At 44.7% G+C, this 13,444-nt stretch overlaps 1 protein-coding gene across 1 annotated transcript in view; it reads left to right on the top strand.

Annotated features, from left to right (window-relative positions):
• rapgef5a (Rap guanine nucleotide exchange factor (GEF) 5a) overlaps positions 1 to 13,444 on the top strand; it is a 73,900-nt gene that overhangs the window by 38,776 nt on the left and 21,680 nt on the right. Inside the window, exons 10-11 of the mRNA XM_088928912.1 lie at positions 3,843 to 3,976; positions 4,419 to 4,516. Of these exons, the coding sequence (XP_088785038.1) occupies positions 3,843 to 3,976; positions 4,419 to 4,516 (232 nt within the window). The remainder of the gene's footprint in view (positions 1 to 3,842; positions 3,977 to 4,418; positions 4,517 to 13,444) is intronic.

Genomic DNA, 13,444 nt, shown 5'->3' with positions numbered 1-13,444 from the left:
TATCTTTCAAAATGGACACAATTTCAACAAAGCATAGCAAGGAACTAGACGTGAGCTTATTCCTCCAGCTGGGAAAAGTCAATAACCTCCTCTGGAGAGCAAGTGGGAATGTGCAAGCTCATCAATGAGTTCTGCGAGCTCTTCTCATTCTTCCCTTTCTGTAGGCACTCCGGACCGTTTCAGCGCCTTGTGCCTGGTCCTCGGTAATCCCCCTGTCTTTTCCAGCTACGTTGCACACTCTGATCTCCTCAGGAACGCGCCATTTCCACATGGACTAGCATCTTCCCGAGGGAATTAAGAATGATCAAAGCGACAGCCGGAGTAGAGGAAGAGAAGTGGCCTTTGAAGAAAAATCACTAGCTTTCCAGACATCGTAATCTCAGCTGCGTCCTGTATTCCACTTGGTGCATCTTCGCTGAGGCTCACGTGCCCTCCATTTGAAATTCTTTCCGCCTTCATTAAGATGCTCACTTAATTAAGCATTAGACTTCAGCCTTGCCTCTCGGTTTCCTCACTGGAGTTCTGTAGTTTATCATAACTCCCTATTGACAGGAACGCTCTTGTTTTTTTTAATGATTAATCATTAAATAGTATGAGGTGCATTTGATTGCAAATATGGGGAAAAGTGAGCATTAAGACATTTCTGCTTCTTAGAAACTGACAGATGAGCCTGGATTTCCTCATTGTGCAGAAAGAAATCAGGAGCTTAGTCAGATCTTCCCAGTGCTGTTATGTTTTCTGTGATTTCACAATCTGAAGAGATATCCTTCATTCCTCTGGTTTTTCGTTGCAGGGGGTAAAGTTGGTAACTTGTTAAAAAAACGTGTTCTGCCAGCCTCGACACAAATTGCAGCTGAACCTTTTGGATATGTCTTTGTCATACAGCTCCAACAGCGTGATTAATTATGTCAGCTGCTGCAGTTCTGTCCCTTATTTATTAAAAAGAGTTGTCTTGTTCCCTGAGGGAACAAAGAGGCAGAGGAGCCCAAGGACTGGCTCCTCCTCTCCATTGTGTGACAAGGAATCAGGCACTTTGCGTATGAAGGAGTTGGAGGAGAAAAAGAAATATGTAAATTTGAAGAGATTTATTAGCATGGTTAGTGAATTATGGTGTTCTCAAAGCATGAACAATTAGCAAACATTTCCGAACGTTTAGAACAATAGCATAATATTATTTTAGAGGCTCGCCCTGTCCTTCATGCTGTGACAGGCGATCACTACTTTCCTCCCCCATCCTACAGGAAGAGTAGAGCTGATTTGATTCTGGCAGGTGTGGTAATTCTGGGATTTTATTTGTTACTTCAGGCTGGCAGTGGGAGCACAGCCTGTCGGTCTCCATGGCCAGCCTGTGGTCGCTGAGCCGGTCCTCTCTGGGCAGCCGGGTTACTGAGTCCTCCAGAAGGAAGTCACACTCCCGGATGGTGTGACAGTCAAGCGCGCAGTGAGAACTGTGCATTATGACCTCAACTTTAGCACAGCCAATATACTCCGCTCTTATACAGAGCCCTTGTTCTGTGCCTGGGGGAGGTTAGGACCTGGAGCTTGAACAGCAGACAGACAATTAGTAAAGAAAACAAGCAAATAAAGGCCTGGAGCTCACTAGCCAAAGCAAATGATTTTTTGCTGTCTCCCATCCCCCTCCGTCTGAGAAAGACCTGCTTTGAGTAAAGGAAGAGACATTTCAGACTGGTTGAGCTGAAGTACAGTGGCAGTTTTCATATTCCCTCATCAAAATAGCGTAGCCAACCCCAAATTAATAAACCATCTGCAACCCGGAGAGATGAACGATGAATTATTTATTAATAGGATTAGCGTTTGCTTTACAGCACCGTCTCCCAGCACCTGAATGCGTTGGGACCAAATTAGACTAAAATTTCAGATGAAGTGAATTCAGAAGCTGTAGGTTTTTCTGTTGCAATGCAGCACAGCATCTTTACTGCGTTTTCTGTAGACCCACTGGGTGGAGGAAGGAGTGCTGTTCTCATGACACCTGCTGGCTGCCAGTGCTTGGTCAGGCAGAGCACCTGTTCCCACCTGTCTTGCTCCAAAGGGCCTGTGTTCGCTGTGTTCACGGGACCTCCCACCCTCAAAATCCCAGCCCCTCACTCCCTCCCCCTGCAGAACTGTGTGCAGATGTCTAGCAAAGGTATTTGTTTCAGGACATCTGGAAATCCTTGCGCAATTCTATCTTATTGTACTTTTATCAAACATTTTACCCACTTTTAAGCTTTTTAGTTTTGTTCCAGATTTACCCCTGAATCAGCACCACCTGCATCATCTGGAGTGTCAGTTCTCAGAAGCTCGTGACATAAATGATCTCAGGTTAAAAAAACGCTTTCTGTAGGAGATCTGGCGGAATTGAGTGTTTGGCCTTACATGCCACCAAAGTGTCCAGTATTTGTCGTATTTATAGATAAATTAATCCTTCTTTTATGAGAAAATTCTAAAATAAGAAAGAAAATGTTTCGATTGGTTGTAGCTAATTTATCCAGGGATCTCATCGCTGGGAAACAAACATGGAGTTGGTTTCAACAGTATGGCTGGGAAGCTTGTTCCACACTCCTACAACTCTATGGGTAGAGAAGTGCCTTCTGTTCTCAGTTTTACAGGGGCTTAATTAATGGATACTTTCTAGCCAAATCCGCTGGTTTCTGATTTGGTTTTCTTGAAGACCCTCTTGCCAGGACATTTTTTTGTAAAGATGGTTTGCTGCTCTTGTTGTATTAGAAACCGTTATATCCGCCCGTACTTAGTATCCAGTACACTGACGTGGGGTATAAAATGCTTACATAAATGTAAAGTTTGAAGTATATTCATTCTCTTAAGGAAGTAAAGTTTACCTTCCTGTAGAATATACTGTAAATACAGCCTGAGTATCTCTGTTATAAAATTATATAATTTCTATAATATATAATTATATAATTATGTATATAGCTAAGAAATCGGTTGATGGCTTTGAAAATTAAAATCTTATACCCTAATAGTATTATTTTTTAGAGGTATTATTTACCTGAATCAACTGCTTTAAAACATTCCTGATCTTGGATTCTGATAGAGGCCATTGTATTATTACTTATGTATTAGATTTCAGTTAGATCTCTGCTGTAAAAGGAGCAGTAAATCATTCAATAGGCTCTGGAGGAAGGTGTGTGTGTGTGGGGGGGGCACAGCTTTTGCTTTGTTCTGTCTTTGTATTTTTCAGATTCAAATTCTTTTCGTTAAACAGCGGTTGTCTGAAAAAGAACAACAGTTTTGGAAAATGAAGGAAATTTGTTAAGTGACAGTAAAATCACAAGCTCTTTGTCCCTGAGGCTGGGTGACTGGCAGTGTATTGTTTAATGTTTTTGTCTTGGAGCCCCAGGCTGTTCAAGATTGATAACACATTCATAATGAAGTCCTTGCTGCCACACAACCTCAGTCTGTTCTTCTCAAGTCACTGGCTCCAGTAATGAACAGTTTGCTTGTAGCTCCGAGATGGTATTCATGAGCCAGCTCTGTGCGTTTAGTCAGGAGAGAGCCATCCAGGTGAGACACCCAGAGGAGGTGTGTTTCTAAACTGCACGGTTATTAAGCAGCGATAAGTTTTGCTTTGAATAACAAAGCTCAAAGCGGAACAATCAAAAAAGGAGGAAAATTTCATGGCACATGCAGCAGACGCAAAACACTCTGTATCGAGAGCTGTTCTGTTGTTGTCCTTATTTCAATATATGTGGCTGTGGTGCTTTGCAGCTTTGAAGTGATGCATTTCGAAATCGTGGGTTTTGCTTAATGGGGAATAGAAAAAAAAGCACCCTCTCCTGGGTCTCCTTTCCCACCAGCGTTCTCTCCCTCCCTCTCCTCAGCCGAGCGAGGAGACGAGCCGAGTGTGCCTGAAGGAGAGAGGCCAGGATGTCCTGGTGCTTCAGAGGGCGTCGTCAGAGAGGCCGGCCCCCCTGGCATCAGCAGGAGGCGGGAGGGAGGAGGAGAAGGACAGGAGGTAAGCCTCTCTCTCTCTCTCCTGCACACACACACCCGCTGACTGCAGCGCTCGGAGCGCGCGGATGGAGTGTGTCAGCTCGCAGAGGGCTGGAGCAGAGGCCACTGCAGAGGCTGTCCTGTAGCCTGCAGCAGCTCCGGCAGCAGGCGGACACACTGGACATGGGCAGCGCCCGGCTCCGCGCGCTGGACCTGTGCCCCGACGGCAGGCTGGTGCCGGCCGCCCTGGTGGAAGAGGAAGAGGACGAGGAGGACGAGGAGGGGTCGGAGGACAGCAGTTTCAGGGGGGCAGCCCGCCCCACCTTTGACGTGCCTTACTTCCGATACATCGACGAGGAGGGAGAGGAGGCGGAGGAGGAGACGGAGGAGGAAGAGTGGAGCAGCAGCCGCTCCTTCTCCTCCGCCGAGGAAGACTCCACCGACTCCTCTGTTGTGTCCGACAGGTACGTGGTGGTGTCGGGCACCCCGGAGAAGATCCTGGAGCACCTGCTGAGCGACCTGCGGCTGGACGAGGGCCAGGGCACGCAGGGCAAGGAGACGGGTAAGCCTGCGCCGCCGTGGGGCCAGTCCAGGGGAGCCCCTCCGCAGCCTGCTGCCCGGTGTGCATGCCCAGCAGCGCCCGTGTCTAGTGGTTGTCATGGTGAAGCGATGCTAGGTGTTCTCTGCAGTATTCTGGCGTTCAGAGCGCTTTTTCTCTACCTTTAAATGCTTTCGTATATCGGAGCACAAATGAGTATGGAGACAGAAGAATGCTGCAGATTTAACGGCCGTCACTTTACTTTAACTTCCCAAGATCTCTGTGTCTGGAATCCCCCCGGAGCTGGCGGCCCTGGCAGACAGAGAGAATTTATTGCGGTCTGCGTGCCGGTGGTAGCCGAGGTGTCTCGGGGAGCCGGGGAAGCCCCTAACGTGCTGTGCGTGGCGAGGCTGAGGATCAGGAGAGGTGTGCAGTCACCTTGCGAAAGAGCAGTGCAGACGAGCGCGCGCTGCTGCAGTGGCGGGGTGCAGTTCGCTCCCTGGGCCGGTCGCCCTGATTCCGAGAGGCGCGGCTCCGCTTGTGGGCGGGCGAGCAGGTCCCGTTCCTAAAGGCTGTGGGATGAGAAAAAAAATAAATGTCATCCGTGAAATCGTTTTGTATTCAGCAGCAATTTCTTTTGCAAGTGAGGCGTGTTTAATTTATCAAGGAAGGGCCTTTGCCTTCCCGTGTCAGGGGAACAGCTTGCCTGCAGGAGTTGACTCAGAACTGATGTTCCCTTGTCTTGACAGTCTTCTGTTTTATTGCAGTGTACACAGAGAGTGGCAGTTGTCAGAGAATGACAGCTGTGTTTCAGAAGGATCCTTTCTGCATTTTGTATTGGGTTAATATTTCTATTCACTTCCCTGTGTCCCAGAATACAAAGCGTGTTAAGTACTGGATGCCTTTTAGAAACAAAGCAAACAATCGAGCTGCTTGACAATCAGTTCTGATTGCCTTTCTGTGCGTACTGCCTGTGAGTATTAATCTAAGTAAGACGTTGTTGCAATGTGCATTTTGTCAGTAACCTAATGACCCTCTGAGTACGGTTAATTTGGAATGACATTTGTTCTGGGTGAAAACATCCTTTGTTTATGGATGATCTGGACACCAGCAGGACATGGCAAAGAGCTTATGTTACCAGTTACTAAGACACAGATTTTCTGCAGAATCTTTTGCGATTGCTTTACTGGTTCTTGCTGGGTCTTAGCATCCTTGATTAGTTTCTTGCCAAAGGATTAGAGGATGTAGGTTAATGTGTAAAATTTTACTTACAAAATTATAAGCGTTGCCAAAACTAACACTATGCTAATAATTAACAGCATTTCCCTGTACTGTATTTCTGGAGCAACATACAGTAAGTGATTACCGTTCAAGCAACGTATTGCTTAGATTGCCCTAGACTATTACTGTACATGCTATCTGACGTCTCCCAGATGACAGTAATGACATTTTAAGGGAGACAATCGTACTGAATGTTAGCTGGTGCCAGACAAAGCCTTTTAGTCTGTATCCCTCATTCTGTGGAAGATGGAGCTCATCTCAGCGTCTGTATCAGAAAGGTAAGAAGAGGTAACAGTGGGGCGTTGCTAATGTACTGGAGATGAAAACGGCTCCGGTAGACCAGTGCGGTAATCTTCCAGTGGTCCTTGAAGAGCTCGCAGCCCACATCTGTATTCTTCTCTTTTTTCAGACTCTCAGTTCCTGCTGCATTTTCCTAGGAAATCAGCCTCTTGTTTTTCACTGAATGTCCTATAGGGCTCAATGCATGTATTGTTTACCTCTGCATCTTTTCAGTCTGTTGTACTTCATTATATTTCGGCATCTGTTTAAAATCCTGAATACTGGACTGAATCAAGAACCACATACCACGCAGAAGACTCATAACTGACAGGTGTCTTCTGACAAAGCTGTGCTCATGTCATTTTATATCAATGACAAATGCATAGAATTGCACTGAACTCAAGGAGACTGCGCTTTGCCTAAGTAAGGGGATGTGCTGTTTGCTGTTGTGCATGCTTGTCTCAAATCGGTTTCAGTCTTTTGCAATACCCTGGACAGAGGTGCCTTACAATGCTGGTTCCTCAGCACGCACAGCTAAGAATAGCCCTTGTGTAGCCACAGGCTGTGATTTAATTCAGCCTCCTGTCATGACAAGGAGGGCTGGATGTCTGCTTTTGAAGAAGGGCATTTATTTCGGAACAGTTCAGCCAGTAATTGTGGATATAATGGCTTTGAAACTCATCTGATCTCGGGTTTAAGAAGAAAGCACTTCTATTTTCTCCACTTATTTCAACACACCACAATGCGCATGTTCAGCACGAGCCTGCCGATGTTAGTGCTAAGCATGTGCCTGTTTATACTAGGAAAGTTACTTTTTACATGGTGTATCTTTCCTTTTTTCATTACTTGATTAATTTTTATTAATTTATTTCCTGCTGTGCCTTTACCCATAGACAGCTTTCAATCTAGTATTTTTTATTGAATGTGTTAAAGGATGAGCTAAGCTGATGGTTGCATTAATGAGACACTGATGTGAGCAGTCTTCCTGGCTGCTCGTGAGGTGTTATCTAATAGATCAGGCACACAGACTCTGCGGAATCACGCCACTGGTCTTGCTTGCAGTTTGTGGCAGGATTGTGAGATTCATGAGTGAAAGTATCACTCTTGCAGTAAATGAACATTTGAAAAAACATATCAGAGAAAATCAGTTTTAATAAATGTGTGCAAGATTTGGAAGATTGGTACAGTTTATCTGTCATCACTGATATGACTGCTGACTTTTCAAAGACCTTTGATGTGTGTAAGGCACATAAGAACTGCCCATCTAGCCTGTTTGGTAGTTAGTAGCTGATTAAGCTGCAGGTCTCACCCAGCGGTTTCTTGAAAGAAGCTTAGGGTATCGGCTTTAACAGCATGGCTGTGCAGTTTGTTCCACACCCCTACCACCCTTTGTGTGAAGCAGTGGAGGTCGTCATCCAGCAGTTGTTTGAATGAAGCCGGGGTATGGGCTTCAACATCATGGCTGGGCACTCTCCTTCCACATAGTGATTCCAGCTGGATACAGAGATATGTTTTTTGTTTGGGGCAAGCGACGACTTGACAGGGTGAAAATGGAGAATTAGATTTTCATTAGACGTTAAAGTAAAATAGAAAACCGTGCATCATATGCATTGTTCAATAAGTTAACATACTGTATGGTTAGAAAACATATGATTAAATAACCTTGTGGCTTTTGTCATACAGTATGTCAAGAAGAGGTCGGGGGCTTTCCTGCTGACACACGGCATTTCTTTGCTGCTGAATTCTTGCTAGGGCAGGGGAGCACTGTTCGTTGGGAGTCATGAACTGTTTTAATACCCTACAGTTGAACACTAGTGCTCTCTGCATCAACCCCTCATTCTGTTTTAGAATGGCTGTTTCCTTTCCAAGTACTGAAGCTCTCATTACTAGGAGATATTTAAATTAGTAATATCTCAACCACAAACTGCTTTTCTTTTATTTGCTGCTGGGAAGCTTGTATTCAGTAAATATTTGATGTGATGAAAAAAAACTTACTAGTGCACAGACATACCACACTACTAATGTCCGTCTGTGAAAGGTAAACTACTATTAAATCCCGGGTTGGGTAACACAGTAGTTACACTGCAGAAACGCCCAGTAATTAGGCCTTTAGCTGTAGGTTTCTCAGTGCTGGGCCTTAAAAGAATTATACTGATAATACCAATTGCTTTTTAAATGACTGTAGTACATTTATAGCACTATAGATTTATAGATCTATAGATTTATCTATCCCCAGCCTTCAATGGTTATGGCAATTTAAGTGATGGACAACACGTACGCTCTAGATACTGTGGGAGAGCGAAGGCATTGAAATACTGCTTTCTCCCCTCACGCCGAACTTCAGGGGGTCTTCTTACTCTGTGCTGGAGTTCTTGGGGTTCCTGTGCTGGGGATAGACACGCATGTGGAGCAGAATGGAAACCGCATGTAACCCTGGCGCAAGTGACTGAATCAAACAGTCACTCATGTGGAATTAAAGCAATCAAAGCGAAGAGGCGGAGCTGCAGGGAGATAACCGTGCAAGCAGGTTTGTTCAGGGTGCGCTCGTCCTGGTCGCCAGGGGGGCGGCCTCCTGGTTTGTTGATGGAGGTATTTTTGTGTTCTCTTAAGGCGCCTGGAGGCAAACAGCCAGACACAGCCTTCCGTGGAATTTGTCAGCACTGAATACAGCTTATGGGAGAATTTTGCATGAGTAATGAGCAGTAAACAGAGCAGTGTCTTGTGAGTGATTCTCTCTGCACCTTTTGGCCAGTGCTTCCCTGTCTAGAGTCTCGGCACATTCAGGATGAAGACAATGAAGTTATTTAACTTCAGGCCGAAGAACATATAATCACGCAGTCTGCACGGGGACGCCTGAAGAAATCAAGCAGGCATTGTTGATAGTTACACCCTAAGACATTCAGACCAGCAGCTCTACTGTGAAGTACTGTAGGTGCACTGTACTTATAGCTGGGGCTTGCCTTTTATATCAAGCGCTTTATCTCCAGGGGGCAATGACTTGTTACATTTCTCCACTGCAGAAGTCAGCATGGATTTACAAAATATGTTTAGGTTTTGATGGTCATGACATAAGGTGTGAAATTGCAATTGACGTACTGTACTGTAGGGCTTTTTTAAAGTGAAGCCTGTTTCGATATAGATCACAGTGGACAGAGGGATGAGGTCCACACCAGTTACTGTAGGTCTGGATATCTCCTTATGCTGGAAGAACGTGAAAATAAACTAAAATAGACGGCACAGTGGTGTTTGTTTGGTATAATACTTCTTTGTAGCCCCGTTCTGAAAGCTTCTGTTGAGACATCTGCAAGCAGTTCTGATCTAAACTACTGTACAGCACTGTGCTGTCTTCAAGCACAATGCTTTTGATACATTTGTATCAAAATAAAGGGAGCAGCTGAGGTTAGAAGGTTAATGATAGAGAGACGGAGGCGAGTCTGTCTGTCACTGCGAGTACTGAGCACTGCTGTCTTCCTCTGGCACAGTGAACCCTGGCCTTGTGGCCTCTTGTCCTGTCAGTACTGTCGCAGTAGTTTTAACTGCACTGAAACCGTCAGTGGTACAGGGAACTCAGATCAGTTTATTTATCCAGAAGCACTTCACGGATAATGGTCACCAGAATCTGATTGTCTCACAAAGGGTGGGGGAATATTCATAAAACATATCCTGCCATGCTAAATTAACAGCTTTATTTCTGTTTGAGAAGACAAGACAATGGGAAATGACACTCATCCATTTTTCTTGTAACTGCTGCATGCCTGCATACACGCTGTTTCACTCAACTGCTTTTGACATGAAGTTATAATTGCAAAGCGTTTTTGCGAGAAAGCTACGAAGCATTTTGCATAGAAGCTGAGCAAGAAGGAAGAAGTAATAGGTTTATTCCATGCTGAAAAAAAGAAGAAAGAAAACACAACGTTTCGGCCGTGGAGCCTTCTTCAGGTGTGAGAAGAAGGAAGAATATCTTTCAGGATCTCTCGGTTTTGTTGCTTCCCTGATACTGTCAGACTTCCTTCCCTTTCTCTAAAATGGTGCAGTGAGAATACTCCAGCCCGCGCGAGTCTGCCACGTAATTGATGTGCAAGTGAAACAATAGTTAGTCTTGTGTGTCGGTAAAAGCTGGCAAGCTTGTCCAGCTGTGCAGCCTCTCTCGCCCTCCTGCTCACGCTGCCTGCAGGCTGTGTGGACTAGGAATATAGATTAAAGCATTCGTATCGCAGAGGATAAGACTAGAATTCAAAAGAATAAAGGAAACATTCCTTTCAAGCTTGTTTTTTTAAAATACATTGCAGAATTGATGTTTAATTATTTAAATTGTTCTACCTTAATAAATAATACTCAAAGGAAAGGGAAATGTTAAGCTTTTTATAATACGAAAATCTCCTCAACTATTGAGCTGGAACAGCTTGCCTTACCAAAGAGTGAACAGCAGAGTCAGGGACACACTGAGACTGGGACAGCAGAGAGGAAACACCAGGGTCAAAGCCACTGTGGGCCAGGATCTCACTGGGACCGGAGGCAGGCTCCTGGCTGACAATGAGTGATGCACTGAGCTCACCCAGTAGAACTGTTTTATATTACTTTGAAGGAATATACATTTTCTTCATTGAATGAAACAGCATCCTGTTTCAAACCTGCAAATGTTTTGGTTACTGCAATGCAGGGTTTATTTAAAAAAAAATGGTTTATACAAAGAAACAAATATGATTTCATGTCTGCTCTTCCTGGATGTAATCTAATTTTTAAAAGTGCTACAATTCGTGAGACGGAGACCTTGCCAGGCACAGATTTCATGTTGTCTGATGTCGCATTGGAGCGAGCAGAACCATTGAAATGATAATTGACTTCTACCTTCAGTGCTGCAATTCCCTGACTCCTGCAGTACTGCTTTTTGACAGACAACAAAGGAGAATGCATATGCACCAATTATGTTTGTATGAAATCTCGGCAGCTCCAGGTGCTGTCCTGCAGAGATGCTGAGCTGAAGTCCTGACTTTTTGGCCATTAAAGATTTCGTGGCCTCTTGTAACAGTAGGGGAGTCCTGGCTAAATTACACTCGGGACTCGAACAATCTGGCCTCCCGTGGAGCTGCCCCTTAATTTGGTTGGTGAAGATGTTTGTTTCTCACTCCTCCACCTGATCCGCTCCGTGGTTTCTCTGTCCGCCCCCGGTCTCCGGTGCAGAATGACTGCCTGCCCTCGCCCAGGTGAGGCTGCACAGGGAGGCCAATCATGCGAGTCCCCTCCTGCTTGTAAAGCACTCTGGGATCCTTCGTGATGAAAAGCACAACAGAAATACGAGTAATTATTATCATCGCCTCATTAATTTTTAACACCAAACAAGTTGGTTTCCTGCCATTGAGCAACATGAGTAGTGATGTTCAGTACTGGAAAGAGGTCACGGCAAATAAAACGCAGAACATCACAAAATTAATTCAGTGATAAGTTTATTCTCAATTAGATTTTAAGTACAGTATAAAGCACTGAGGACTTTAGATTTAGTGCAAAGGCCTGCATTAAATAGCACCCTTGATGTACCCGGCAACCTCAAGATGACGTAAACCTCTTACCTCATGGTGCTGGTTGTTGGGGATTTTGCTTTTTTTTGGAGTCTGTGATTGATGAAGGGGCTGAAGCTGTGGTTTAGCCTGTCTGGGTTGTTGGTGGAAACGTTTGTGAAAAGATTCCCCAATGACAGGGAATCATGTAAACCGACTTCCGCCTTGTGCCTTGCGGTTCAAACTGCTTGACTAGTTTTTTTTGTCATAACGCTGTGTCCTTCAGTTCTGTTCATTCTCGATTTTCCAATAAGAAAGTAGTGAATTGTAGGCTGGTCCAAAGACGAGCAGTGTGAGAGATGTTCTCTTTTTTTAGCATTGGAAAAGTGTCGAAAGAGTGAAGACGATCAATAACACGCTGAAGGATGTGAGGAAGGTTTGCATACACCAGCACGCTGGGTCGCGGTCTTTCATTTTCCCTGTTATGCTGTTCTCGTAGAGGTAACCCTCAGCGCTGCTGTTGGCTGACTTGCGGGGATTTGCAGAGAGCACGCATTCCCCATTGAGCACGTGTGACAGAACGGTCAAAATCAGCCAGAGCCAGGCCGCATCGACAGCAGGCCAGAAAAAAAAACGTTTGATCTGCTGGCAGGTCTGTGGTGCCGTGCTTTACATGCATGGTCATGACATCTGCGTGCTTTTCTGGTGTGTTTTTCAAGCACAGTTTCCTCCGGGGCTAAACCTGTCTTTTGGCTAGATATTGTCCACAAGTATGTGAAATGTTCTTGGAGTTTATGAAATTCTTCTCTCTGCTCTGTGAACTCTCAGGAACTCATGGGAATGTATGCTCTTTACAAGCTGCAACCTGTTAACGATGCATGTTAATCTCCCAAAAGCAGAGTTTGCTAAGTACCGGGGGGTGAAAAGTAAATTCTGCAGGCAGGCTCCAAGTCTCTCCTGGTTCTTTTTTACCTGAAGGTGTAAACTAGGCACCAATCGCGAAGAATCAATTGATCAGTCATGAAATAGGCCTTGAACAGCCCAGCTGAGCAGAGAGAAAGAGCTGTTCAGTCTGACTAGTCACCACTGAGGAGGGAGAGGCTAAGACAAATCATAAAAATCTGGAATAATTTGTATTGGGTAAACTATTCCAATTTTCAGTAGTATTGAAAAATAAAGCATTACCATTAACAGTAAAACCAAAACTAATATAACCTTCTGTATTTTGGTTTCGTCCACCAACAATGGAAGGATGTACCCAGTGAATTTAATCCGTTCAATTTGTACTGGGTGCTAGAACGTTTATACTCTGTTTATTCTCCTCCTTCAAACACACAAATCACACCCAGCAGAGTAAATAGTGAGAAAAAACTGGCAGTGAACCTGGTGTGACACCTCTTTTCTCTGGCACCAGTAATGATCATTGTAATTATGTGCACTTTAACAGTTCCTCACATTTCTGTGGTCCGGGAGTGGAACGTGGCTAGAGCAATGGTGTTAACACCCCTACTCTTATGAACAACCTGGAGATCTTAGGTTAAAAGTCTCTAAGAAGGACCGGGGGGGAAGAATGATTAGGGATTATTAAATCCCACTTCGCTGGGATTTTTGCTGGCTCATCAGAAATCTGCACAGTCAGGGTGAGCCCTTTACAGATAAGAGTCAGATTTCTTCATCAACACATAGGCATGTGTATGTACTGTATGTACAGTACTGTTGTCACACACGCATAAAAGGACATTCAGCTCTTTTCCTGCCAACTGGTATGACTCTGAGAACTAGGAATCATCCTCATTATTCCTAACAACCCTTGAGATAGTGGACTCAGCTTTTATGACATTTTCTGTCTGTTTTTTAGTCTTTGGTTCAGAAGAGCGTGATGGTTTTGGAAAGTAAA

The sequence above is a fragment of the Atractosteus spatula genome, chromosome 12, assembly GCF_055471065.1.
Source record: "Atractosteus spatula isolate fAtrSpa1 chromosome 12, fAtrSpa1.hap1, whole genome shotgun sequence".
NCBI lineage: Eukaryota > Metazoa > Chordata > Actinopteri > Semionotiformes > Lepisosteidae > Atractosteus > Atractosteus spatula.
Note: the sequence above shows the minus strand (reverse complement) of the source record. Positions and strands in the feature narration are given on the sequence as shown.